The sequence below is a fragment of the Centropristis striata genome, chromosome 2, assembly GCF_030273125.1.
Source record: "Centropristis striata isolate RG_2023a ecotype Rhode Island chromosome 2, C.striata_1.0, whole genome shotgun sequence".
Lineage (NCBI taxonomy): Eukaryota > Metazoa > Chordata > Actinopteri > Perciformes > Serranidae > Centropristis > Centropristis striata.
The window spans coordinates 26,878,874-26,905,859 of record NC_081518.1 but is presented as its reverse complement, the minus strand read 5'-3'; the positions used below and the strand labels follow the sequence as shown (position 1 = coordinate 26,905,859).

Here is a 26,986-nt window from a genome sequence, read left to right as displayed (position 1 = left end):
AGCTAGACTCCAGTACTGAATAAAAGCTCAGGCCCACTTCAGGGAATACGCTGTGCTCCATCATCCGCTAGCAGGGTCACGGCCGGGCCAGCAGGAGTGAATGTGTAACGTTGTGAGCATGTGAATGTGTCAGCACAGTGCAGCATGTTTTCTGTTGGCACAGTTTGCATCGTAAGTGTACGTTCAGCAGCAGGCACCGGTGTGAAAATGTGACAGTTAAACAACATGTCATGTACTGCTGGGAAACATATGCATGCACACATATGGTCACACTTTCCTGACTGTATGATAGGGTGATTCAGTTAAAATTTAAAGAGTTCCTGTTACTAAAAGTTCCTGCCAGCAATGGTCCAAAAACTCATAATGTCTAAATCGTGTCCTAGATCCCAGTGGTTCTCAACCTGGGTATCAGGACCCCTAAGGGGAACATAATAATAATTTCCACGGGTCAGAGTTATGGAGAGAAAAAAAACATTTTTTAGGAGTCATTTTTAGATCAATGTGTGAGCTTGGTAGCTTTCACGTGTCATATTCAGCACTTAAGTTTTAAATCGGCAGGTCCTGGAACAAAGACAGATTGCTGTTCCGGTGTGTCAGAGAGAAAAAGTCAAGAAACGTATCAAAAGTTCTGGCCTGCATTGAACATTGCCTTGGTCCTGACATTTTAAACGAAATAAAACCGTAATCACAAACAAAACATTATATATTTGCACTGATAAATCATTCAATCAACCCGGATCAGTGTATAGAAACAGCTTTATATGTTGGTTTGCAGCTTTTCTCTCTTATTGTAATCCTTGGTGGTTATTCTGAGGAGTTTCTAATTGAAAAGGTCGAGAAATCCTCGTATAGACTACCCCTATGTCTGTCAAATAAAATCAACAATCTACATTTCCATATAATTTCAACATTTATTGTCAGTTTCCAAAGTCGGACTTATTAAACTTGTATGGAATCAAATACCAGCAGTAGCTGTTTTTACCATGAATAACATTTCTCACCAAGAACTTGAGACTTATATTTCAAGTAAAAAAAAGAAAAAGACATGACAGAATCTTCTAAATACAAGAAATAAAACCTGAAATCACAGCTTTGAGCAGCACCGTTGTCTTCCTCTCTCACTTTTTTAAAAACATTTTTCTCTGCTTCCTTGGTCTTGGCTTTAATGGGGTTATTGTCCTTCTCATGCTCGTGTGTTGGTGCTCACTGCTGAGCCTGCTTCAGCATTTGGTTTTAATAATGTACATAGCAGAGAGAGCTGATTCACAGCCGTGAGTCGATCCAAACAGGTCGAGGTGTGTAGTTGATTAGACCAGAAAGAAAAGTCTCAGACATGCTCTGACTCCAGAAAATAGCAGGTCAGTTGCTTCATGCTGTCATTCAGTATCTCTCATACGCTGTTGTTCTGTCTACCAAACTGTTACAGAGTGACTAATCAATTTGATTAGCTCGATCAAGTGAAGCTATTGCCGTATTAACTGAATTAGCTGCGTCCGTGGTCTATAGCAGCGACCATCGAAAAATCAACAACACAAAGGATTATTATATTTCCATATTCATTTATCAGAAATTGGTCACAGATCTGTATAGAACCGTCACCTGGTCTGGGTCCAGAGTGTGGTCTGGTCCACACTGATTGCCTTGACGAGGGCTTCATGAAGTCAGCGGGACACAAAGTATTCATCTTTCATGATTGATCCAACCACATTTTTTCTTATTGTTCGTTCAAGCCTGCAATCATAATGTCAAGGCTGTTCTCGCTTGCCTTGACTCTCTTTGTTGCCTGCTGCATCAGTCATATATTGTCCTCGATGTATAGGAGTGACGGCACACATATATACAATAGTGGGTGGATAAAATGCCTGATAAGAATACGTGACAGCATAATGCTTACTACTTTCATTAACTTTGTAATGTTCAATCTCTGTTAGGGAGCTGTTCATTTAAATCTGTGGTAGTTTTTGAGGCCATAGTTTTGTGCTGTTTATTTTTTTAAATTGCAATTTCAGAAAGTCAACATCATATTACAATAAACATCTTATTCGCATGATGCAGCAGAAGGAGCGATAAGAAGACTAAAAGGCTGAGAGGAGTCTGTTGTCGGCACTAAGCACAAGCTAATAGGGTGCAACTTGGGGATAAAATTGCCTCGAAAAAAAGTAGTCCATTAAAAAACATCAATTAATTAACACCAAATTTACCTGTTTTTCAACAGCTACAGTTTCTGCTCACCACATGTAGCTGCAGGTCCTGTTACACACTGAGTGCTGTTATAATAAGTATCTTATCTCAACTTACAGTCTTGAGTATTATTTGCTATTGGTGGCATATGGTTGATTAAGCAAATATGATAATATTGTTGTTTATTTAGAACGTTATAGTTATTTTTACAAACGCTTGTGATCATGAAAAGGGGATATAAAAACAAATTGAGCATTTGTTGGAGAATATTAATTATATGTAAATGTGAATATATTCAGCTCTATTCTGCCTCACAGCAAAATATATTGAAATTCAAATTTGGGGATGAAGCCCTAAAAATGTGCACACAGTGTCTGAACTGAAACACACACACAAAATGTCTTTGGTGTGTGTGCGCGCACACACCGTGTTAGTGATAGTGATTAGTGAATGTGTTCCCCCACTGGGGGCTGTAGGAAGCTGATCAGAGGGATTGTAGCCTAAATTGATTGTGAAGAGCTGAAATCAGCCTCCACCAAATTGCTGTTTATTCGGGCGCTGATGGCAAAGTAAAGTGTTTGTGTTGCGGCTCCATCTCTCAGGGATGGTGATCAGTGTGTGTGTGTGTGTGTGCGTGTGTGTTTGTGTGTGTGTTTACAAGCTGAGGCTCTCGCAGCACGGGCTGAACTTTTCTATGGGTTGTATTTACTCAACCGTGGTGAAAGGCTTTGCCTCATTTATAAATGGTCTGTCGCCTAAGTGCTAACTGCAAAATGTTATGGGTGCCTATTTTGCTCTTGTTTTGCACAGGAAAGCGAAAAAGAGGTTAAAAAGCAGCCTCAGTGCCTGCTGTAGGGCTGTTTTTTGAAGGTCAGTCTTGTTATCAACACCAGTTTTAGACCTGGCTGCGTATGTATGTGTGAGAGATCTGCTTTTTCCTGACAGTCAGTTTTACCTTCCTCACTAACGCGTGCCCTTATTTACAATAAAACACCCTCCACCTCTAACACACACTCATCCAGGATGCCGGTCTGATGTTTTTGGACATGGACAGTCCTTTGGGTGCAGTAATTGGAAGTACCACATGGCACAAAAACATCACTTTCCCTTCACACCCTTCCCTTAGCTGCAGGCAGCTGACCCCTGTGAGCGGCGCCACCAAAGCTAGAGCTTTTATTTTTCCTGTTAGCAGCCACCACCCCCCCCTCACTTCTCTCCACTGGGAGAACCTCCCTGTTTCCATAAGCTAAAAGTAGAATAGTGAGTAACATCTCAGTGGGTTGTGGGCACCCCGCTGACTGCTAACGTTGTGCGATAGCCGCTTCTCAGTGGGACTAACCCAGGGAGGCCGCTTTATTGGTAGGAGTCTGATTAGCTGGCCTGTTTGTTAGTGAATCTCCCAAGGGGGGTGCAGCTGCTCCCACTTCTGCAAACATCCTATTTGACCTTTTCAGCCCTTTCGTGGGTTGTTCAGCTCTGCTCACTTTATACATAAAATGTTGCAAGTGCAATGTATACACACATACACACCGCTACACAGAGCTTTCTCTGAAATCAATTACTTCGTCCCAGGCGCTGCTCTGTTCCCCTGGAAAGGTTGAATTGTATTCTTCTACCTCCAAGGTAATAAGATACAAAGGCAGGCAGTGCAGAGAGAAAAAGCTTGTTTCCAGTCCTGGGCATTGGTGGCAAAATGCTCTGGAGATGTGCAGCATCGCTGGCTGTTTTGATCTGCTTGAAAGGCGAGCCCAAGAGGCTTCGTTTTCCTCGCCCAGCCAGCATGTGGAACACGTGATGCATATGATGCAGATTTGTCAAAGTAGGAAGGAAGATGGAGGAGAGGGGAGGGGGGGTTACATTGTATACCATAGTCACACATCTTCATTTGCATACAGAGTCTGGGCAAGCAGCTGTTAGCCTCATGATCGTGCATGTTTCTGAGAATGTGTGTGTGTTGAAGCAAGGCGTTCAGGGGAACAAAGTAATCACACCCAAATTAACTCACCAGTGGCTCCTGGATCAAGGGGGTACATGTGTTTGATGGTGAAGGGACGCTGTATGTACACACAGTGAATGATTTATTATTGATGTCCCCGACCCCATTCAATTACTGTCGTCATTTCCAAATAGTGCCGTTAGTTTTCCCTACGTGTTGAGATCTGTGGATCCTCAGAGGGGTTTTTTCTGCCTCAGTAGAATGTATATGGCATTTTACACGTTCCCACACATTAAACCCTGTCTGCCTAATACTTATTATGAGAACCGAGAGCTGGGATTTTCACTTTTTTATGAAAACCAAATTACCAGAAAGTAAACTGCCGGAGGGCCAAGAGTGGATGCAAACACAGACATACCATCATCCCATCCAAAACACACCCCATACAAATGCCTTCTCCTTGTTTATGTAGACCCACAGGGAATTTGAGAATGTTGATTTTGGATGTGAAAAGCAAGAGATATGTAAAATTGAACAAACTCTGCCATTTAAGAGGGAATCGCTGCAGGGTTTCAAAGAGACAGCTTCTCTGGTTGATAAACAAGAACACACACAGGCTTTTGGGGGTTTAGCCGCCTCATAGATGGATAGACCATCCTTGGAAGTACAAACAGCCGCCCTCCATCCTACTAAAGCATTTGCTGTATCACCACATGGCATCCAGGAGGCCAGTGGATCTATCAGATGGGTCCCCTCACACCACAATTTGTCTCTGCCACCACAGGAGTGTTTAGGGAATGCTGAGGCATAGATACATCTGTGACCCACTCCAAACCTTTTATAACAGCATTTATGGTCTGTGTTTATTGAGGCAGAAAAGCTGCGTTACGCTGTTTATGATTTTTCTGAGTCAGAATGTTGACCTACACACGTTCTGCATTGTGAAGCATGCAGCAAAGGTAGTATGAGCCAGCCCATTTTTCATATTCGGTGCATGCGTACGAGTGCTGATATCTCAAAGTTATTTCTCTAAGGCCCAATCTCAATCTCTAACTGAAACACTGAACCCTCATGGACTTAACTGACGTCACTTGGTCGTGCTTGATTACGAGCAGCTGCAAGACCTCAAACTGTGTAAATAGAATTTAAAAAAGGAATGGCAGCCCTTTGCAGCAACATTTAATGTCCCCTTGACAACTTTAAAACTTAAAGAAAATTTAATACAAGAAGTCTATAGAGTTAAAAATGATTAAATGCTATGCTTTATGTACTGTTTGGCATCATGTGCAAGTTAAGAATGATAAATATGCTGCATAATGCTTTGTGGGTTAGGGATTTTTTAATTTTTTACTTTCTCCACTGCACACAGAATAGACGAGGTATATTTCAAACAATACATTTACACATTTTTTAGCCATCATCAGCTAAATTAAAATAAATACTTGATGAATAAACTAGATATGTAATCTAGCCTAGGCTACCGTCTTAAATGTTTCTGTGTAATTTAATCTGTGAGGCTGAACCCATGTGCAACAACATGTTTTAATGTCACATTGCTTTGGGTAACTGGCCAAAATCTGCGGAAATACTTACAGAAAGTGTGCAGACAGGTCCCTGGCAGAGAACGCTCAAACACTTAACAGTCTGACAGTGGGACAGCCCTCAGCCTCACAAACCTACCATGAACGTGCCTTAAAATCTGAGTGTGTGAGTGTGAAGATTGAGATCCAGCCTTAATTTTTCTGACTTTGATGTGTCCCCTCTGGCCCCACCGTCAGCATTCTCGTCATCTAAAGATTGTTGCAGAAAAATATTTCATCCACTCAAGACTTAATGAGGAGAACATTCAATTTTGGGGGTTGCCATGTATTTCTTTAAATTAATAAAAGCTTATTTCACTGGGGTACGTGCCAGATTTCAAACAAATTTACATCGTAGCTTACGTGCCCTAGAAAGTGATAGGGAGGAATGTGGAGGAGATGCTGTTTGTCATTTGTTTTTGAGAATCAGTTTGAGACACAGAGTTTTTTCTCTTCCGATTATGTCAGCGGGTTAGAACACCTCATCTTTTTGAGGTTCGAGCTGTACTTTAATCTCGACTGTCTCTGATTATCACAGCATGAGGGAATGTGTGCAGTTACTGATACGCTCCACCAATCTGATACTGTATCTCAGTCGGTTTCCTCTCGGCCACTGATAAGCTGCACACAATACAAGGTGCAGGAAAGGCCCAAAAGTCAAATCTTCTATCCCTAACAAGGGGTGTCCCTGTGGTGAAATTAGCAGGGATTTAATTATTTCCCCTTGTGCACAAAACATTTTTATCCTTTGTTGACAAATGTCTTGCATTTTTATTGTTCATGTAATTACTTTTCATTTATTGTTGTATTGCTTGTAAAGCACTTTTTAAGTGTTGAAAATTGTGTTAAAAATTGATTCTATTATTGCTCTCGACAAGTTAGTCGAGAGGAAACGAAGAACAAAAAAATACCAAAACCCTGCTTGGTCAGCCTTTTTCTTGCACTCCTATTTCTCTCTTCACCTCTCACTTTGTCTTCGCTTGAAACATTTGTCTTCTCTTTCTGACTCAGTTTCCTTTGTTGGCGCATTAAAGAGCTGCTCAAATGTCACGAGCTGTCAGGCTTGCTCATCTTTCCAGTCTTATCTTGAAAGAGAGCGCTGGGAACAGGAAAAAAGACAGCCATAGTTGTCAGCAGTTGCTCTCAACGGTTTTCCACCACATTTACTCGAGAACCCATAAGAGTAAGTGTGGAGGTGTTCTGTTGTTGCTTACATTATCTTTATATTTTATTGTAAGAACTTCTCCCTGCATTTCTGTCTTTGTTCAAGATCTATGATGTCTCTGTAATCATCTCCATACACTTCAACAACCATACATTTTCTCATCATGCAGCTGTTGTATGGTCCCATGACAAAGAGTTCCAGTCTGCTTTGTTGGTTTTTTTGAAAGCTCCAGAGGCTTTTTTGAGTACATTGTTCATTCCTGCTCTGTTCGTTCTATGGCAGATAAAAGCAGTGACTCAGTAATGGACCATTAGCATTGTGCTGGATCTGTCTCTTATGCAGTCATCATTACCGAACCCCATTAGACATGGAAACTAGTTCTGAGAAAATCCATTTTGCAAGAGGCTGGCATGGCCTGCTGAATTCCCTCTGAAAAGGCTATCTGTAGTTACAGTGCTGTGGGTGCTTCTGGCAGATATCTGCATTCAGTAGATTTATGCTCTCTTGGTGGAGGTGCGCAGTCTGAGCCAGTGAGGTAGGCTGTCTTATCTGTGTACTCAGACCAGATGATGAAAAAACTACTTGGCGTAACTTTACAGCTACACTCGCAGGGGAGCACAGCAAAGGATTATGAAGTTAGCAGCACAAGATAAAAGTTTAAGTTATGAGGGTTTAATCAGAACTTTAACGCTAGTCCAATTATCTTAATTTCAGAAAGGGCTTTCACTTCCGTTGAATATTAAGATGAATGCTTTGCGATGCATGTCTTTGTCTTGACTGTTTTGCGTATTGGTTTCCCAGATTTATTATGCAGATCCAGAGTAACCTTCCTCGTTAAGCCTTAATGCCAGCCATTCATTACCTCTGGCACAGAGACTAATGGCACTATTAATCAGCTATGAATAGAGCTTGGCAGTGGCAGCAGGAGGCTGACACCTCCTTACAGTAACAATTTTAGGCATGCATGTACAAGACAGATTGTCAGAAGGACACAGAAAACTGCCCGGCATGTCAATTACCTACAGCTGACATGGTGTATAAAGATGGAAACTACATGTAATGGTCCCTTGCCTACCCCACCATGCATTCCTCACCAGGCTTCACTGTATGTCTTTGTCTGACCTGACACTGATTTTCAGATTATTTTTACTTTACACTTTAAGTGTGTTAGCCTTCATTCTACTTGCTTTACCCCCCTTCTTATCTCACTTCTCTTGTTCTAAAATCCACAGTAGCCATAATTTACTCAGAGAATTAAATCAGTGTTTCCAGTGTAATTTTAAGAAACCCTCTCTGACCTCTGAGAAACCTTTCTCTCTGGAGCAGCACTCAAGCTTTATCTGTTTCCGTTAAAATGAGTCCTCTACTACAGCTCAGTAGCAACAAAGTCAAAGTAAAGGATCTCTTTGTAAATATGTCTCGAAGTTTGGCTTCACTTCTGTCATGCCTTGTTCTTCTGTCTCAGTCAACAACCGGTGGCTCCACTCCAGAAGACGCAATACTGACAAACATGAAACATATTTTGGACACATGGGACTCTGTCCTACTTTTAGAGTAACACATTTCAAATGTCTTGCTTGTTTAAAGGAGAGGAAAAAAGGTTTAAAGGGAAATCTGGATATTTGTTGGTTAAGACTTCTATATGTTACATTAATGGCCACATTTTACCTTATTTGGGAGCAGAGCACCGCTTGGGCTGTCAAATCAATTTTCCTATGGTTTTAAGTGTTTTCTAACTACAGGTGTTGCATTCATTATCTTCATCTAAACAATTAAAAGTATTTATGCAAACCTGCTTTCATAGAATCATTTATAGTTTTCCCTGAAGCAATTTTATGCAACCTTAACTGTAAAACAATAACTGAGTTTATATTTATATTATCTCATTTTTTTAACCTTTCATTAGATTGTACTGATACCAATCTTCTTATTGAACATTGAAATAGATACTTTTCGAATGTATGCCCAAGGATATCTGGTTGCAATGATCCACTGTTTTTGGAAAATCGATTTTATAGATTAATCTGTTTTTATACCACTTTATGTACTCCTCTTTAACTGGCCAAAAAGGCATAATTTTGGACTAAATCACATAGAAAAAGGCATTTCCAACAAGACACAATTAGGGTTGATACAAGACGAATAAATTCTGGTTATTCTAATCTTCACCATCATCTTGACTGTAAGGGAATCCTGCTAATCCAAAGTAAAGAAGCAAGACATTTATGAATCTCTCTTAGTTTTCTTGATCTACCCTCTTGATTCCTCTCTGTAAACCATTTCCAGTACTAGATTCAGTATTTATTTAACTTTTTCAGACACTTTTATCTCATGAAGGTTTTTATCTATTTATTATGAGGTGAACTTTGTCTCCAATACTAATTTGAGACAGTATTTGCTGTGTATCCTCAATAATCCTCTACGTTCCCTGGATTGTGTTTCCCTTCTGTGTTCATATTTCAGTAATACAGGAAGTGCTTCCTCGTCAACAAACAGGCTTCAAGCTCTTGTTTATCCTGTGATCCCGCTTATGGTTATGTAGTGATCGCCTCATGATGTGAGACATCAGAGCGCTGTGCTCTGTCTTCTGCTGTGTGTGTGTATCTCTTTATAAATGAGGATAATTGTTCGGCATCTGGTAATTTACACTGCAGTCAGAGACTATTAGGAATATGATGTGTTTTCTTTTGTTTTTGGCTCCACTCCAGCAAACTGGATTTGAAATTGAACTGTGGCTTTGAGGTTAAAGTGTTGACTTCCAGCTCTCAGGTTGTTAGAGGTTGTTGACATCTGTATTAGAGGAAGTGTAGGAGTTCCAGCTCATTTAATTCATCATTTCTCCCAACTTTTCAACCCTAAGCATACAGACAGGGAAACAAACAGGGTTTTTTTTAGGACTTACTGGTTTTGACTGCCCACTAGGGTTGGGCAATATGTTAAAATGTTCCAACTGGCCAATGTTAACCCAACAGCCACTGATCGCCCCAATGCCCTCCTACCCCAAACGGCACCTACTACTTTCCACAAGCTCTCTCAGCTTTCTTGGTCTCATAAATAAACAAAATAAAGTCATAAAATGTCATGAAAGGAAATATCCTGACACATATGTTCCCTATTAAACAGAGAAATGAAACTTTTCTGAATTCAAGTTACTCTCTTTCACTGTATGCAGACTAACTGAATGTAGTTTGTTTCACAATTAGTTAATAAGTCAATTAAAACTTGAAAACAGAAAAATAAGACTCACCTATGAGGTGTTGGTTAGTCTTTTAACAGTTCCAACAATCACCCTCTCTAATTTGATCAAATTAAACCTTTACTTCACTGAGTGAGAAGTGAAAATGTGCTCGCTCAGTGGCAGTTTTTCCCCGATGTCTCTCTCTGTGGTTGTTGGGCTCTTTGTGTGACTGGATTATCTCACTGAACGAGTCTGTCGCTTAGTAGCCTCACATAGTCAAACCCCCACACTGTTTTAGCACTGTGCCGGCTGCCTGCTGAGCGATGGCTCTCACTTGTTCTTCTGAGGCAGACCATTAAATTAACAAAATAAAATGACAAAAAGTGCCTAAAAAACAACCACCCAGTGATTTACTCAGCCAGTCATTGATAGCATTATATTTTTCCAATCACTCGAACCTAATGACCACATCAGTCACCTGACTTCAATCCATCTGAGTCATAATTGCTGAAAACGAGACTACATCGAAAAAATCCACTGAAATAAGCAAGAAGTGAAGATATCGAGTGTCTGCTAATATCTCTGGAGTTGTAGCTCCAGCTAGATATCGACTTTTGCAACCAAACGTTTTATATGATGAATTGATTTTGTGTTTTGTTTTAGGTTTGTGTCAAATAATTTTAAAATGAAAGATTAAAGTCAGCACTTGAACCTCATAAATCATTGTTTCATTTCAAATCCAAGGTGCTGAAGTACAGAGCCAACACACAAGTTGTCACTTGAGTGTACTCAGTGTGCACACCCACATAGAGTAAACATACGTACAAACACTGTGACATTAATTTAAAGCTGCAGATGCACATTTGTGTGTGTGTGTGTGTGTGTGTGTGTGTGTGTGTGTGTGTGTGTGAATGGAGAAGTGTATGTGGATCAAATAACTGCAAATCCTTCATATCACTCCAATCACAAAAGTCTGTGAACTCTAGGAATTTAAAATGTAAACAAATAATGAAAGCTGGGTTAGTGGTGGTTAGTCCACATGCCATGACAGAGAAATACGCCAGCAGCCGCTTTGCATTTCAAAACAATTTCTCCAGTAATAATACACCGTTTGCACACAACACTTTCTGTGCTCCTTTTCCTTATTTCAGTTTTGCCCTCCAGTCAGTTTCCTTGACCTGCAAACAAATGGAAATGTCATACAGACTGACATTCTTTCCGTATGGTTTCGTTTCGCCCACTTGCCAGGCAAATGGAAAGCAGATCTCGCTGAGTCTGACCGCAGATTGTTCCTCCAAAAAAGAAAAAGAAGAAAAAAAAACAACCACCAAATGAAATCACAAACATTTCTGTGGCTAGGCTGTGGAATGTGACGGCAAAAGTGCTCAAAAAACATCATATGGTGTTTTAGTAGAGAGGCTTCAGAGCAAACCTTTTTAGGGGTCGGGTTTGTCTTCAGTTGTTTTACTGAATCTGAAATAAAACATATACATTCCCTGAACACATAAGACAGTTACGTCAATCAAAAATGTCACTAAACTTGCAAGCAGATCATTTTTACTAATCATAAATGGTTGGTGGGAAGGCTGTCTATGAAAGATAAATGTATGATGCTATGTTCTGCTCCCACTGCCCTGACATTAGAGAGCTGTGTGTAGATCTGCATGTGTAGTCCCCTTGTATTGTGCTTTTATTTGTCAGCTTTGTAAGTGTAGTAGAAGTGTTTTATTTCTGTGGTTCCTTGTCACGCCAAAAGGCTTTTTTTGTTACGTGGTTGTTATTTTGTTTTTTCTTCTTTTTTTTGTTTCCTTCCTTTCTTTCGTTTCACTGTCATTTCCATTTCAACTCCTCTCCTCTCCTCGACCTGTTCCTTTTCGGACGGCTCTGCGTGATTTCTCTCAACCCCTCCCACGCTGCCACTGTCTCCTGCCCCTCCCTGTCTCGCTGCACCCGACCCCGCCATTCCTCCCTCCTCCTCCCTCCTCCTCCTCCTCCTCCCAACCCAAAGATGTTGCCCTGCCCTCTTTCCCTCCCCCCTCACTGACTCCTAACACTACTGACCATGTAACGCCAGGCTCCGGAGGTGTAGCCAGTCCAGCGGGGCCCACCCCCTCCGCCCCCCGAGACGTTGTGGCTTCACTGGTGTCCACCCGCTTCATCAAGTTGACCTGGCGCCCGCCAGCCGAACCCCACGGAGACGAGTTAACCTACTCTGTTTTCTACAGCCAGGAGGGCACTAGCAGGTAGTATGCACACTAAACTGTAGTACTGCCAGGAGGGTACTTATACACACATTACTGCTGGAGTCAGCAGGGTACTAATATACATACATTCCTGTGCAGAATGAGTCTCAGACCACTCTGAAAATATCTAATTAAAGCCGTTAAAGCACTTATCATAGCAGTAAGTGTTCATTAATTAAAAACAAACTTCCTTCCTCAAAGGATTACCTTTTAACGTCGAAGTATAAACAAAACAATTCAGTTCAAACACTATTTTAAGTGCCTCTGTGATGATTTTTTCTCCAGCTTCATGTGCAAAGGATTTACTGTGTATGACTGAATTTAAGAAGCTGAGAGGATTTTCCACAATTTCTCTGAAGCGTTTTGGCTACTTTTTATGTTTTCCCCCTGTAAAATAGCTGCAAGTCATTTTTCAGAAGTGGCCCTAATACATAAAAAGCGCTTCACTCTCTGCTAGAGCTTAAGATGCAAATGCATACATAACAATATGAGCAAATGCATGGAGCATACAAATACTATTTACACAAAGCAGTATGCTGGTGCAGTACATGTGCTGTGTTGCCTGAAACCAACTATACTGCTTCTACTGTCGATAGATGACTGCTAATATGTTCATCATCAGTCAGATACTCAACTAATTAATTAGATGATGGACAGAAAATTAGTCGTTCGAGTCATTAACTGAACCTGGAAATATAATGTTAGCTTACCCAAATATGAGAATTTGCTGCTTTTCTCAGGTTTATGTCATCATTGACTGAATATATTTTGACTTCTGCTCAGCTCTACAAAGATTTGGGCTTGAAAACAGAGCAAAGAGTAGGTGCAATGGTTTTCTCTCAGGCCACTGAAATTACAATATGCTAAAAGGTTATAATGGACTTTTTGCTTAATGACACCAAAGAAACCCGTCTTTGAGTAACCAACACTCTTTGTGGTACACTAAACCTTTCAATTATGTTCTCACACTCTTAAAATGTATCACACTTTTGTAAATTGAAGACATAAGAGTTATTAACATGTTTTGCTGTTGTGTGTGTGTGTGTGTGTGTGTGTGTGTGCGCGTGTGCGTGTGTGTGTGTGTGTGTGTGTGTCAGGGAGCGAGTAGTGAATACCAGCCGTCCAGGGGAGATGCAGGTCACCATCCAGAACCTCATGCCAGACACCAAATATCGCTTCAGGGTTGTGGCCCACAACAGCAACGGCCAGGGAGAGAGCTCTGCAGCGCTCAAAGTGGCCACCCAGGCTGAAGGTAAAGACACGCACACATACACACAAACGTTCATTTGTATGTGCTCAGTAAACAGGATACATAAACATAAAGGTGAACTCCAGCCAGTTTGTTGGAAACATGTTCACACTGGCACACTGATGCAAACAGGATGCACTCAAAAGGAGCGCACAAATGTGCAAACAAACATTCACACAAACAAATATTCACTCACATACAGCATACGCTCACTTCAAACACAGACACCACACAAACACACACACACAGAGGAGGCTGTTTGGTGCTGTGCGTTAAGGTAGACCACCCAACACCAGAGAAATGCAGCGTTTTCTTCTTATAAGCCTCTTCTTGTTTTTGCCCCAACATTTACTATAATCCCTGTGTGTGTGTGTGTGTGTGTGTGTGTGTGTGTGTGTGTGTGTGTGTGTGTGTGTGTGTGTATGAGGGGTATTTTATGCCAGCACACTATACTTAAACGCCTAAAACACGTCGCCTGTGCCAGCATAAAGTCTGATTAATAGGCGTGCTTACAGACACGCGTATTGCGAGTACACCAGATGACATGGGTGACGGGTGAAAAGTGCCACGAGCGAACGTAGTGGACGCCTGTGTGTGTGTGTAACGCGTGTACGTTAACAGTGTGTTACTCTGTGTAACAGCTCAGCTGTTACACAGAGTCTCAGCTTCATATGGTATTGTTTATAAGAAAGCACAACTTACAGATGAACTCCAAGCCCCCACAGAGCTGTCAGGATATTTCTATTATTTTCAGGCCAGTTTTTATTTTCTTGTTAACGAAATCTCTCTCTCTCTCTCTCTCTCTCTCTCTCTCTCTCTCTCTCTCTCTCTCTCTCTCTAGGTTTGAATGATATCGAATTGATATTTAATGATAGCAAGGGTGAAAGGGATAATTAAAATAATTTCAGCTACTTAAAAATAGTAGGCTAATAGTAAAGTGCAACGCTCACAGCCAGTTCCCAGCTTCGCGCGGACACACAGTTCATTACACCAGCTGTAATTAGGTAGGTTTACCTGCCTGCAGAAGCCGTAATCGCTGTCACCCCTGAATATTAAGTAGCCATGCGGACCTATCTAATGAATATTCAGTAGCCATGTGGACAGCAGTCCGTTCACAATATGATTCCATCGGACCTTATATCTACACTGTTTAACCCAATTCGGCACTTATGCACAGTCCCATTATGTTTTACAGACATTCGTAGTTAACTAATGAGGTAAAACATTTTGTTTAAGCTGCATTTTGCTGACTTTCACTCCTAAAACAGGCTAATTAAGCCTCCGGTTTTGGCCGAAAAACGTTAAGTTTATCTGGTACGTACGAGATAGTCTTTCTCTTCATCTATAAGTTGTGCTTTCTTATAAACAATACCATATGAAGCTGAGACTCTGTGTAACAGCTGAACTGTTATAGGCTTAGGCTACACGCGTTACACACACACACAGGCGTCTGCTACGTTCGCTAGTGGCACTTTTCACCCGTCACCCATGTTATCTGGTGTACTCGCAATACGCGTGTCTGTACGCCTATGTAGAATTGTACTTAACAGTCACGCGGGTCTTCATGTCACGTATTTGAGGCGTAGTTCACCCGTCACGCAGCCGTCACGTAGGCGTATGTGCAACAACGCGTGTACAGCGTCTGCGTGACGCCTGCGTGACGGCTGTCTGTCCATTGAAAGTGAATTGAATTTACACGCGCACGTTAGACGTTTGATGTCATCGCATAGGCGCTGTACACGCGTTTTAGTATAGTGTGCTGGCATAAAATGCCCCTCATAGTGTGTGTGTGTGTGTGTGTGTGTGTGTGTGAGTGTGTGAGTGTGTGAGTGTGTGAGTGTGTGTGTGAGTGTGTGAGTGTGTGAGTGAGAACCTTGCCTACCTGAGTGAGGAATGTCTAAAACTGGTATTGTAGGTTTTTTCCTGAAACATTTCCCGCATCCAGTCTGCAGAGTGATACTGTACAGAAGCAGATTGTAATGTTTTGAGTGGAGGACACATAAGACTTACTGAGGAAAGAGGCTACAAAGTGTTTCTTCTTCTTCTTCTTCTCTCTTTGTGTTTGGCTGCTGCTCCAAATCGCTCAGTTTCCACATTTGAAAGTGTTGTGACGGGGTTCTCCCTGCACGCTGTCGGGGTGGACGTCCCTCACCTCTTGGCTCAGCTACAGCTCAGTCACTGTCGCTTTGTAGGTCAGCTGCCGTTTCTCTACCTGTGTCCTTGGTTGGAGGGCGGACAGATCGACACACACGCGCACAAAAATACACACACTACTCCTTTAATGCCTGCCAGCAGGCGCCGAGCCACCCATGGGGATAGCAGCGAGGGCGGGCTGTACCTGTGCAGTATATCTCTGTCATGTGTGTACACTTTTAACGTAAGAACATGCTTCGAATTGGAGCTTAAACTTTTGACCCGCTCCCGAGTGCCTGGCATGTGCACACAACACTGCACCATATCACCTCTCCACAGAGACTGGCTTGATACACCTGCATGCACACGCACACACACACACACACACACACACACACACACACACACACACACACACACACACACACACGTTTAAACCCACGTCTCTGGTACCGTTGCACACTGACAAATGGGAGCTTCTCTACTCTGTCAGGAACACCTGCAGCTTAAGCTTACAGGATATATACCGTATAGACATGTATCTGTGTCAGACGGCCAGCACTTTAACCTCATAGTCACCGTTTCATTTTAAATCCAATGTGCCACCTGGCAAGAAATGTCACTGTCCATATATTTACTGACATTCTGTGTACAGCGCAGTCACAACTTATTAGGGCAACGATACATATTTTGTTTACGTCCTGCAGCAGGCTGGATATGAAATGAAATATTTACTAAGAGGCTAAAGTGCTGACTGTCAGCTTTAATTTAAGTTTGTTTACATTTGCATCACATGAACACCGAAGAAATACTGACCCACTTTATCCAAAGTCTCGTATTCTCAGAGGATGTAAAATAATCTGACAAGTTCACATAAACTTAAATATATAGTAGGGCTGTGTATTTGCAAGGATCTGGTGTTGTGATACATATCGTACAGGGGATATATTACAACATAGTGCACCACTGTAAGCAAGGCAATATTTTGTGAATTTAAAAAAATCCAATTTTAGGAAACAGTCATAGTATAAATAACACACCACCCTATGCACAAGATGCATAGGTAAAAGTTTAGTATGCAATCTGAACAGGTGGGAATCTGTAAATCCCTGTAAACATCACAACACTAGTTTTTGTGCAGCAGTTGGAGGTTTAAACACAACACAAGACGAACCACTGTCTGCCACAAATCTTTGAATGTAAACTTTTAATAAAAATCAATAGTTTTTGTTTTGTTGTTTTTAAAAACAATGATACAATATAATAAAAAGGTGTATTTTCTTGCACCCTGAATGTATTTGTTAATGTCCTGGTTTTTATTTGTTTTTATAAATTGTCAGGTCTTATGTAAAGTTTGAAAGATTTAATCCTCACTATCCTCAAAAATTAACACAGTGCTAAGAAGGTTCATGTTTGTGCGAGCATTTAATCTGAGGCAGTATATAACGCTGCTGAACACTCACCAGATTGACATTTCTGCCTTTCACTAGTTATCTTACAAATAAGTCGAGTTGATACACAGACACATTGTCTGTCTAATCCTGCCCTCTGTCTTGAATTACCAGACACAATAAGATAAACAGTCTACTATTTGAATAAAAGCTTGAGGCAGAGGTTGCTGGAATGCAAAATGCACATAAATGTTCCTGTTGAGGCAGGAGACACCTTGAGTTTATTTGTCATGGGAATAACCAGAAAATCAACATGGCTGGCAGCCCAGTCCAGAGGGGACAGATTGGTCTCCACAGAGCTGCGGAGGACTGAGCCGTCCTGTTGTCTCAGCTCTTGCTAACACGGGGGAATGTGGCTTTGAAGTAGCCAAGAAATGTGTTTTTGGCAGCAAACACTGGACACTGCTAAATTGAGTTCTGGTCTTCCAGTTGTTACAGCAAAAATGGAGAGGGCTTGAGATATAAGAGCAAAAAAATTTAATATTTGATGTTTTTTCCTCATTTCTGTTCTCAGTCCAAGTGCCTGGCCCGGCTCCTAACCTGCAGGCGGTTTCCAACGCACCAACCTCCGTCTCTCTGAGCTGGGACAAGCCGCTCACTGGCAACGGAGAGATGCTCACCTACAAGGTGTACTACACAGACAAAAGCTTTGGCACCGAGCAGGTAGGATTTGGTCTTCACTTTATCAGCTGTAACTGATTAGCAGAACTTTATCTTAACATACCCAGGCTTTGGTGACAGATACTCCAGAGTATAAGAGCAAGTTAAGTTACGAAGTGCAGAAAGAACAACAGATCTACAAACAAACAAAGAAAAGACTATTAAAATGCATTACAATGTTTTCTAGAGCTATACCGAATAGCTATAATTTTAATTTTTAATTTTCAAATGTTGCGTAGCATTCCTTTGCTTTGTTTAATGCATACCTATTAATTCTGTTTTAACCCGGTATTTCTGCATAGTTACTGATAAAGAATAAATTAGGAATTAGATTCCAGTCATGGCTGCACAGGATTTTTTTCCAACTTGTGTGATTCAGACATTTCCAATAACTCCAGAATGTTATAAAGTCCAAAGGTCAAGATTGATTGAAAAAAGATAGCTGTAAACATTTGCAACATGTTTTTATCTAATGAAATATTCTGTGGCAATCTATATTTGTTGGGTTTTATCCTTTCAAAAACAACATCTTCACTGTGGTCAAACAAAACACTGTGGCTTTTCATCTCCTGCTTGCCTCACACAAAGGGAGGCCTCGCACCTGTATTAAAGAGACAGCCAAGCAGCAATCTAACAGCACCATAAAATACATTTATATAACCATAATAACAAAAAAATCAATTCCACCTTTAATACTTTTGCTTGTCTTCACTATTGCCATATGCTTGGTACTCTGTGCTCCCTTCATTGCATCACTTATTTCATATTGAGGATTTTGTTTGAGGAGTTTTATTTTTTCTTTATGGTGATTGCGTCATAAAATATGGCAACAGACATTTGAAGCTTCATTTAAAAACCTCCTTGGAAGCATAGAATATAGAAAAAGACCTTCGGAAAAGCTCTAAAAGTTTCCTCATGTGTGACATTTTAGTAAAAGTTGGACAGAAACATGCAGTTGATGTCATTGTCTCCCTGCTCGCACTTGTAAGACCTTGTAAGAGGAAAAGTACTGTATGTAGCTGACGCTTGCTTTTACAGGGTTCATTAGATAAAAAGAATATGACTGCATAGCCCTAATGTAAATTGTGATGAGGTAAGGAGTTCCTAATCATTTGCCAAAAGACTCTTTGTACAGCTTTTTAGCCACGCTCTTCATTATGCCTCTCTCATAAAAAATAAAAAAAGCATTGTGCAAAAAGAAAGCAGATATGATTCACCCAGTTGTTCTCTGCAGGTCTAACTCTGTAACAAGAGTAGAATTTAGCTGGTTAGATATTGAGTCAGCCACAGCAGTAGCAGTGTGCAAGCCAGTGAGGCATTAAAAAGCCTTTAATATGATAATGGATGAAACGTCAGCCAGCGCACTGAGTAATGACGCCTCAGCTCCCTGGAGAAGAGAGCCAGAGATGAGGTGAAAAAGGCAAGAGATGAAGAGAGCGATGAAAAGAAAGTAAGAGGTGAAGGAAAGGGACAGAGTGGAGATGAAGTTGGAAAGATGCATTGCTCAGAGGACATGAAAAATTAAAGGACAGGAGGGAAGTCAGGGACAACCTATGATGCATCTTCAGGGGTGACGTGGTCACAGGCGATCATCTGCCCCGAGTTCAGAGGCTGTGATCGGGCTGCTCAGCAGAAGCACGATTAGATTTCCCACAAAGACTCCACTTTTTACTCAAAATGTCACAAGCAGAGAGATGAATGCAAATTGGCTCGGAGTAATTGGGCATGTACCAGCGTTCCCAATTTGTAAAGCAAAAGTCATGATCACAGACGGCATAATTTGTTTTACCAGTGGAAGATGACATTTTTACACAGAATTACAAACAGAAATGTGCGATGTACGATGGAATGATGAAAGCAGGCATCACATTTGGTAGTTTTGCTACATTTGAGAGATTGCTCTATTGGAACTGTCTCATTTGCAACATGTTTATGCAAGTATCAAGCTGGAATACTAAAATTGCAGAATTCAGCATTTTATCAACACGCTGTCAGTAGTGAAATACTCAAATCAGTGTTTTATGCATATTTTCAAGAATAATCCTTTTTATTTTAAGCTTTAATATTTTCTTTATATATTGTCAGAGAGCATAATTATTAAAATATATTTTGTAACATCTGAACATTTTTACATGTACAAGCTGATGACATATAATATAGGTATTTATGGTCACAAAACTAGTGTCAATTTCATTAACACAAACTGACTCCTATGACTTAAAATTAGGGCTATCACTATTCTCCAATTTCACATTCAATAAAACTTTTGTTTTTAAGGTCACAATTACATTTTTATTTTTATTTTTTGGTTGTTGAATGTGTGAAATCTCTGATATATTCTAAAGAAACCTTCTCATCTTCCCTCCCTCTCTTTCAGGACATTGACGTAGACCTTCAGTCCTACACCATGACAGGTCTGAAGAAGAACACAGAGTACAGTTTCCGCGTGGTGGCCAACAACAAGCACGGTCCAGGCGTCTCCACTGACGACGTCGTTGTTCGCACCTTGTCTGACGGTCAGTTGGTTGAAAAAGAAAAAAACTACCAAGACAACTGTTGCTTTGCAGTAGATTAGAGCTGTGTGATTAACAATTGTTTCAGCAATTAACTTGCCAAGTATTTTCTCCCTGAATCTATTAATCTTTCGGTTTAAGTCAAATGTAAAATTTCGATTCGAAGAGCTGAAGGTGATATCAAATTGTTTGTTTTTTCACTCCACAACCTAAGTTATTCTGCTTACTGTCACAAAATGATAAGACAAGCAACAAATATACGCAGTTTAGAAGCCGAAACTGGGGCATTTTTGCATGAAAAAACACTTAGTTGCCAATTACAATCAACAAAATCACTTAATCCGCTTATCTAATGAAATGTTTGTGTTCTGTTTTTTTTTTTCACTAAATATATTTTTTTTGTTTCACAGTACCAAGTGCTCCTCCCCAAAACCTCACCCTGGAGGTCCAGAACTCAAAGGTATGGCACAGTTTGCAGGATATTTAACTGGTCTAGATTTTTTGTTGTTGTGTTATTGAGGACTTAAAAGCTTTCACGGTTGCTGAGCACCCTCCCTCTGATGCAACATACAATGAGAAAATGCACCTAAACTGCCTGCAGCTTGACTGTTTGGTCCACAGTGTATGTAACCGCTTCGCCAGGTCCACAAGCTCTCCCTCACTTGCACACACAAACGGTTGAACAAATACAGTACATAGCCTGCAGGCCAGAACACCGTTGTTTCTCTGTGTGATTAGCTGCGTCAGAGGCCTGTAGCCCCAGCTGGTTAAGAGGGTGTGTGAACCCTCATCGATCCTCTCATCGGCAGGAGACTCGCCTGTCAGAAGGTTTTATCCTCCGTATCACTCTCCATCTGTACAGAATCTGAGAAGCCTGCAGCTCAAATCTAAATGGATACAGAACAATGTACCCTGGGAGATGTAGGCACACTAAAAGAAGTACTTTGGGAGTTAAAGGGATAGTTTTGATTTTTCAAAGTGGGGTTTTATGAGGTACTTACCCCATAGTCAGCTTATTACCTACAGTAGGTGGTCGGCACGCTCTCAGTGTGGAGAAGCCGACCGGAGTACCGGCATGGGAGCAAAGTAATGTACTTTTTGGGACAAGGGCATCAGCAATACATACTTTAGCCACCTAAAAAATTCAAAATCAGTTTAAATTTACACTATATTTAGAATATTTTCAGGCCGTCAGACAGCCCTTTCCAACAGGGAACTAAAGGTGTTATCTATGCTCACTTCAAAGCCACCAGACAGCAGCCATAGACATGAACGGTAATTTTACCTCACAGAGCACAGGAGTTGCTGGTCTCCTGCTGCCTCTGTTGGTTTGTTTGTGTTGTTGTGTGACTTTATGAATTAACCTTTTCCAACAGCAAGGTCATACAACAACACAACAAACTATCCGATGGAGGCAGCCGGCTATACGCCACCAACTCCTGTGTTCTGTGAGGTAAAATTACTGTTTTTGACAGAGGCGCCTGGTAGCTTTGAAAAGAGCATAGATAAGGGCTTTGATACACTTTTTTCAGCGGTTAAAATATGTTTTACTAGTGTCCTCTTCCACAACATTACATTGCTTAACTTCTGTGCCGGTATTCCTGCCTGCTTCGTAAAACTGGAGGCCGCCAACCGCTCTCTGCTGTAGTAATACACTGAGTATGGATAAATACGCCATGCACCCTACTTAAAAATCGGCCAAAATGTTCACTTTCTAACCACATTAGCCCAATAAACACGTATGTCTGACCCATAAATTGACAAATCATTGCTTATTGGGATGCTATGTTCAAAGCCACCCTGGTTACAGTCAATTCACCCTGCTGGTTAGCATGTTTTTCTGGAAGAGAGATAAATAGAATAAATTCATAATAGATTTAAGTGTTTGAAAGCGAGATTTGATTTAACTCGATTGAATTTCTCTGAGATAACTAGATCAAATTTTTTTCAGCCCAGGCAGACAACTCCTGTTGTCGCACACTCTTTTTAAGCATCATTGTTAAATCAGATTTATTAAAGTTAAACATACTGTAGTTGTTGCGTGACGCTACTGATTAGATAATCCTGCTGAGGTGGCTGCAGGCTTCTCAACATGCTCCTGATTAAAACAGGAAACTGGCCTCAGCTGCCTGTCTGTTTTAGCCATTTGATCTTCAAACAGAGAGCTGTAGGCCTGTTTATTGTATATTTTCCACCCGAGTGAAGGATTAAATTTGATAAAAAGATGTTTCTCACTCATGACATGTGAGACAGCGAGTGCAAACAGAGAGAAGCAAAGAGAAGTAGATATGGAAAACCTCAGGGTGCGTGAATTGACTACAAAAGCAGCAGCCAGCGCTTTTAGCTCTTTGCTGGTCGATGCAGAACCCGAGTGAGAGAGAACTGTCAAAGTAAACTAGAAAAAAAAATGGTAGACAATCCTATCACACACTCCCAGCTTGAGTGAGAACCGGCCACCCATGCTGAGGGATACTCAGCTGAGATTTGTGCAGAGAAAACACTCTCATGCTAATGTAAAGAGTAAAATGAAGAGGAGACGCTCTGTGGAACGGACAGGAATTGTTTTTCCAACGGATAGTGTACAGCCAGCTCTCCCTCCCCAATTAGACCCAGACAAACCCATTTAAAGCTGTGAAACAAACATCTGGCATCCTTTATTCCTAAGTATTATTGAAATTACTCATCTCATTTTTTCCTTTTGTTGTCATTGTGTCTAATTTTGAATGTAAACAGTCATTAAGTCAATAATTCTGGTACAAGTATATAGATATAAAGCATTTATGCAATTAGCTGTTTGATACGCCCAGCCAAATGGAACTGGGGGGTAAAAAAACCTAATTAACATGCATTTCATATTCAGTCTCCTCTTTAGGCTTTGTCGAGCAGAACCACACATCTTTTACCTGCAAGGCAACCTGAAAATCATGTTTTTGTGATCTTATTTTGCACCTTTTTTCCCTTTTGGCACACTTTCCCAAAGTCAATTAAACAGGTTTTCACGATTAGGGAGTAGAAGGGAGAAATAACGAGTTGGGACGGATAGTATAATAAGAAAAATGGAATAATTGAACACACTTAACACAAATTTAATTTGCGCAATTCCCTTGACTTGTCTGTGGAGGAACGCTTGTGTGTGTCCTCTACATGTATTCAGGCTTTTGTGCATCAGTGTGACAGTGGGGAAGCGTTAATTAACTCTTCTCCCACACTGGGTTACCCCCCACCTATCTCTTTAAATACACACAGAAAAACTCAGAAGCATGAATCCCTCAACAGTGCAGCGTGGGCCCGCCAGCTAAAGTCCTGCATTCATCTCTCCGCCTCAGAGCCTCTGCAGGGTTAACATGACCACATGCACTACCAACTCATCAGCACACCTCCTTCTATTATTCATGTGTTTATTTCTTCCTAATGCGTCAATCTGCACTGCGTCACCCGTGCTCAGAGGGGTGTTTGTTATTGTAGGGCCCTCCCATTTGCACCACTGTCAGGAGGAGAGGGGAGGGGCAGGTGAGACAGTCGTGTTTCTGGGCAACAGAACAGCAAACCTGCAGAGTTACGTTAACACCAATGCCAAAGTGTGTGGGAAGGTGTGATGATGCCTGCTAAGCCATGAGGTCACCTTTACAGCTGCAGGACCAAAAACCAGATGGTCCCACATGTGCTAAACTCAGGTTTTTGTTTAATTTTCCTCCCTCAGAGCATCATGATTCGGTGGCAGCCCCCACCCCTGAGCGGCCAGAATGGGGAGATCACCGGGTACAAGATCAGATACCGGAAAGGATCCCGGAGGAGTGAAGCAGCAGAGACCACTGGAGGCACCCAGCTTTCCAAGCTTATCGACGGTAATGGGCACTGACGTTTTTGTCTTCCATTGCAGTTTCTCAGAAAGGCCTCCAGTGGGTGTGAATGTGGTGCATTTATTACTGTTTGTGTAGGTGGAAAGGAGCTATTAACGCAGTTCTGTAGGGACAGGAATTGAGAACCAGTTGCAGTTGAAAACAGGAACCAAACTGTCCAATACATCAGAGTTTAACTTTTCCTTTTATCATTCTGGCATTTTCTTACAGTTGCACATTGGGAATGACATAATGACATAATGTAATGACTTGTCAAAGCTTGCAACATGAAATAATCATGATGAGTGGAAGAAATCGTATTTTCATAAAGAAAAATGACAAAAGTGCTGCTTGTATGTCTACAAAATGATTATTTCAAGGGTGGAAACACCAGCAATATGCTGATTTTTTTTCTACATAACATGGGCTTAAATTCTGTAAATGCCATGTATTTGACACCTCAGTGCCACTGTTTCCGAACCAGGCAGCATGTCCATTACTTAAGGGCTATTAAGGGTAAATATCCTGTTATAATAATATTATTGCTGCGCAGATGTGCCAATCGGATTTTTTTTCTTTGACTAAGAAAACCTTGAAAAGGAAACACTGGGATTTGTTAGTCCATAAGAACAAAAAAGAGTTTTCTTCCTGGTTCCGCCATTTTAAAACCATCTTTAGCAATCATATAAAAATGTATCGCAGAAGGTTTGGAGACTGTGAATGTCATATGCCAGTCAAGGATGCAAATCACTCACAGTGCTGTCACTATTTTGAATGACCTGTTCACACTTGGCTTCAGAAGAAGCTCTCTGTGATCCAAGTGGACAGCTTAAAGCACAACTCTTGACTTGTTGCATTTTAAATGTACTTTAATGACAGGTGTGAACTGTTGTCCATCTCTGCACAAACTGGATGTAAAATGAACTCTGAAAGAACCTTGAAAAAACTGAATGCTGTAAAAAAAAAAAAATCTCTTTTAATCTACAGACTCCTTAGACCTAGGCCTAATTTTAGACCTAGTTTTTCTCCACACAGAAAAGTTGATCGGGAATCAGTGAGGCAGTAGATAAAGAATCAGACCAATTAAATCCCATCCCTAGAGTTCAAGCACTTTTCACCCAGCTTGTGATGAGATGGAAAATACATTTTAAATGCATCTTGATGTGTTTCAATGTTGCTTCCCAACTATTTTTTTTAAAGTCGTGTCTGTGTTCACATTTGTGTTTAAAGCCATCCACTTGGATCACTGAGAGCGTGTTTTGATTCTAAGTGTGAACATGGCCATCAAAATAGTGACAGCACTGTGAGTGATTGGCTCAAAACACATCTTGTCTATTTCACTATTATATTCACAGTCTCCAACTCTTCTGTGATACATTTTTATAAGACTGTTGAACATGATTTTAAAAATGGTGGATCCAGAATAAAAAGTCTTTCATATTTTTCTTCTTCATGACTACCAAATCCCAATGTTCCCTTTTGATGCTTTATAAGAGTCCTACATCAAAACTTTTGAGCGATCAGACTCTATTTTATCTCTGCAGTGTGTATCTTTCATACTGTCAGCTAAGTCTGACATGCTACAATATTTAAAATCTTGATCTTGAGATTGAAGAAATGTCTGATATGTTGTTTGGAGTCTGTTTATTTACTCAACATCTGCATTTCATCGGAATACTCTGAGTTTTATGTCTTACTGTACCCTAACGTTACCCGCTGCTACCACCGAAATATGCACAATATCACCAGAGACACACAGCAATGCTGATTAATATTAGATGTTGTCTCAGCAACTTTCAAGTGGCCCGGGCTCACGCTGTGTGCTGCATCAAAGAGAATATACACTTAAAAGTTGATTTTTGAGAACATTCTGGGGGGTGAAACAGAGGGGTGTTTGTTGGTTCAAAAGCGTTTAGAAGGAGATGTTGTAGCCTTGGAGGCACGGATAGTTAGGCAGTCTTCAGAAGCTACCCCCAAGGGTGGCCCGGAATAGTGGGAACAGAGAGAAAAGACTACAGGATTAGCATGTAGCGTGCAAATGGGACAATATGACGATGATGAAAACGATGAAAAATTTTACAGCAAATTAATACAGCAACACATCATTTGTCAGCAGGCGTTCCCCTCTTTTGTGAATACCAAAGCTGGCACCCAGCAGTGAAACGGCTCCTTCTGAAGGAGACTTGGCTTTAAAATATGAACAAAAATCCAAAGTTTTTTTTTCAACTCTTTCTTAGGTCTTTTTTGTGCTGGCTTGATGCACACTTTTCTTTTTAATACTTCTTATCGGCAAATAAGCACACCAGAACCTACTAATGAAAGGTGAATTTTAAATCTCAATCACTTCCATGATATTGAGGCGAAAAAGAAAGTTAATTGCACCACAGAAACCTTCACATGATCCTTCCCCAGGCAGGCTTATAGATTTTCTACTTAAATTGTGCAGAGAGGTATCGGGCATCTCTTTAAAATTTTTGTGCTTTCAAAATATTTATTGTGTCTTCAACTCAAAATTCCCAGTTGGCCAGCCGAGTGGAGAGCACCAGTGAATTATAAAACAAAATTGGGTTTTAGAAAGAGAGAGAAGTTTTAATGGAAGAGTTTGTTTACTGCTGCTTGAAACTGACTTCAGTCACAGCTCAGACTAAACACCCGTGCCTTGAATCTGTTTGTGTTGCCTGTCCAGGTCTGGAGCGTGGCACGGAGTACTCCTTCCGAGTGTCGGCCATGACGGTGAACGGCACGGGACCGGCCACAGAGTGGACCACAGCAGAGACGTTTGAGAGCGACCTGGATGGTAAAAACACCTGATTTACTCCATACAAACAAGAACCAGTCAGTTTATTTTGAGTCCAGGC

At 41.0% G+C, this 26,986-nt stretch overlaps 1 protein-coding gene across 13 annotated transcripts in view; it reads left to right on the top strand.

The window, feature by feature from the left end:
- Positions 1–26,986, top strand: part of neo1a (neogenin 1a) — a 172,117-nt gene that overhangs the window by 120,553 nt on the left and 24,578 nt on the right. For 12 of the 13 annotated variants that reach the window (XM_059347774.1, XM_059347845.1, XM_059347800.1 and 9 more), the window contains exons 8-14: positions 12,049–12,283; positions 13,381–13,535; positions 17,631–17,779; positions 20,154–20,292; positions 20,700–20,749; positions 23,990–24,134; positions 26,815–26,925. In XM_059347774.1, coding sequence (XP_059203757.1) covers positions 12,049–12,283; positions 13,381–13,535; positions 17,631–17,779; positions 20,154–20,292; positions 20,700–20,749; positions 23,990–24,134; positions 26,815–26,925 — 984 coding nt within the window. The remainder of the gene's footprint in view (positions 1–12,048; positions 12,284–13,380; positions 13,536–17,630; positions 17,780–20,153; positions 20,293–20,699; positions 20,750–23,989; positions 24,135–26,814; positions 26,926–26,986) is intronic. The other variant, XM_059347826.1, reaches the window with a different exon arrangement.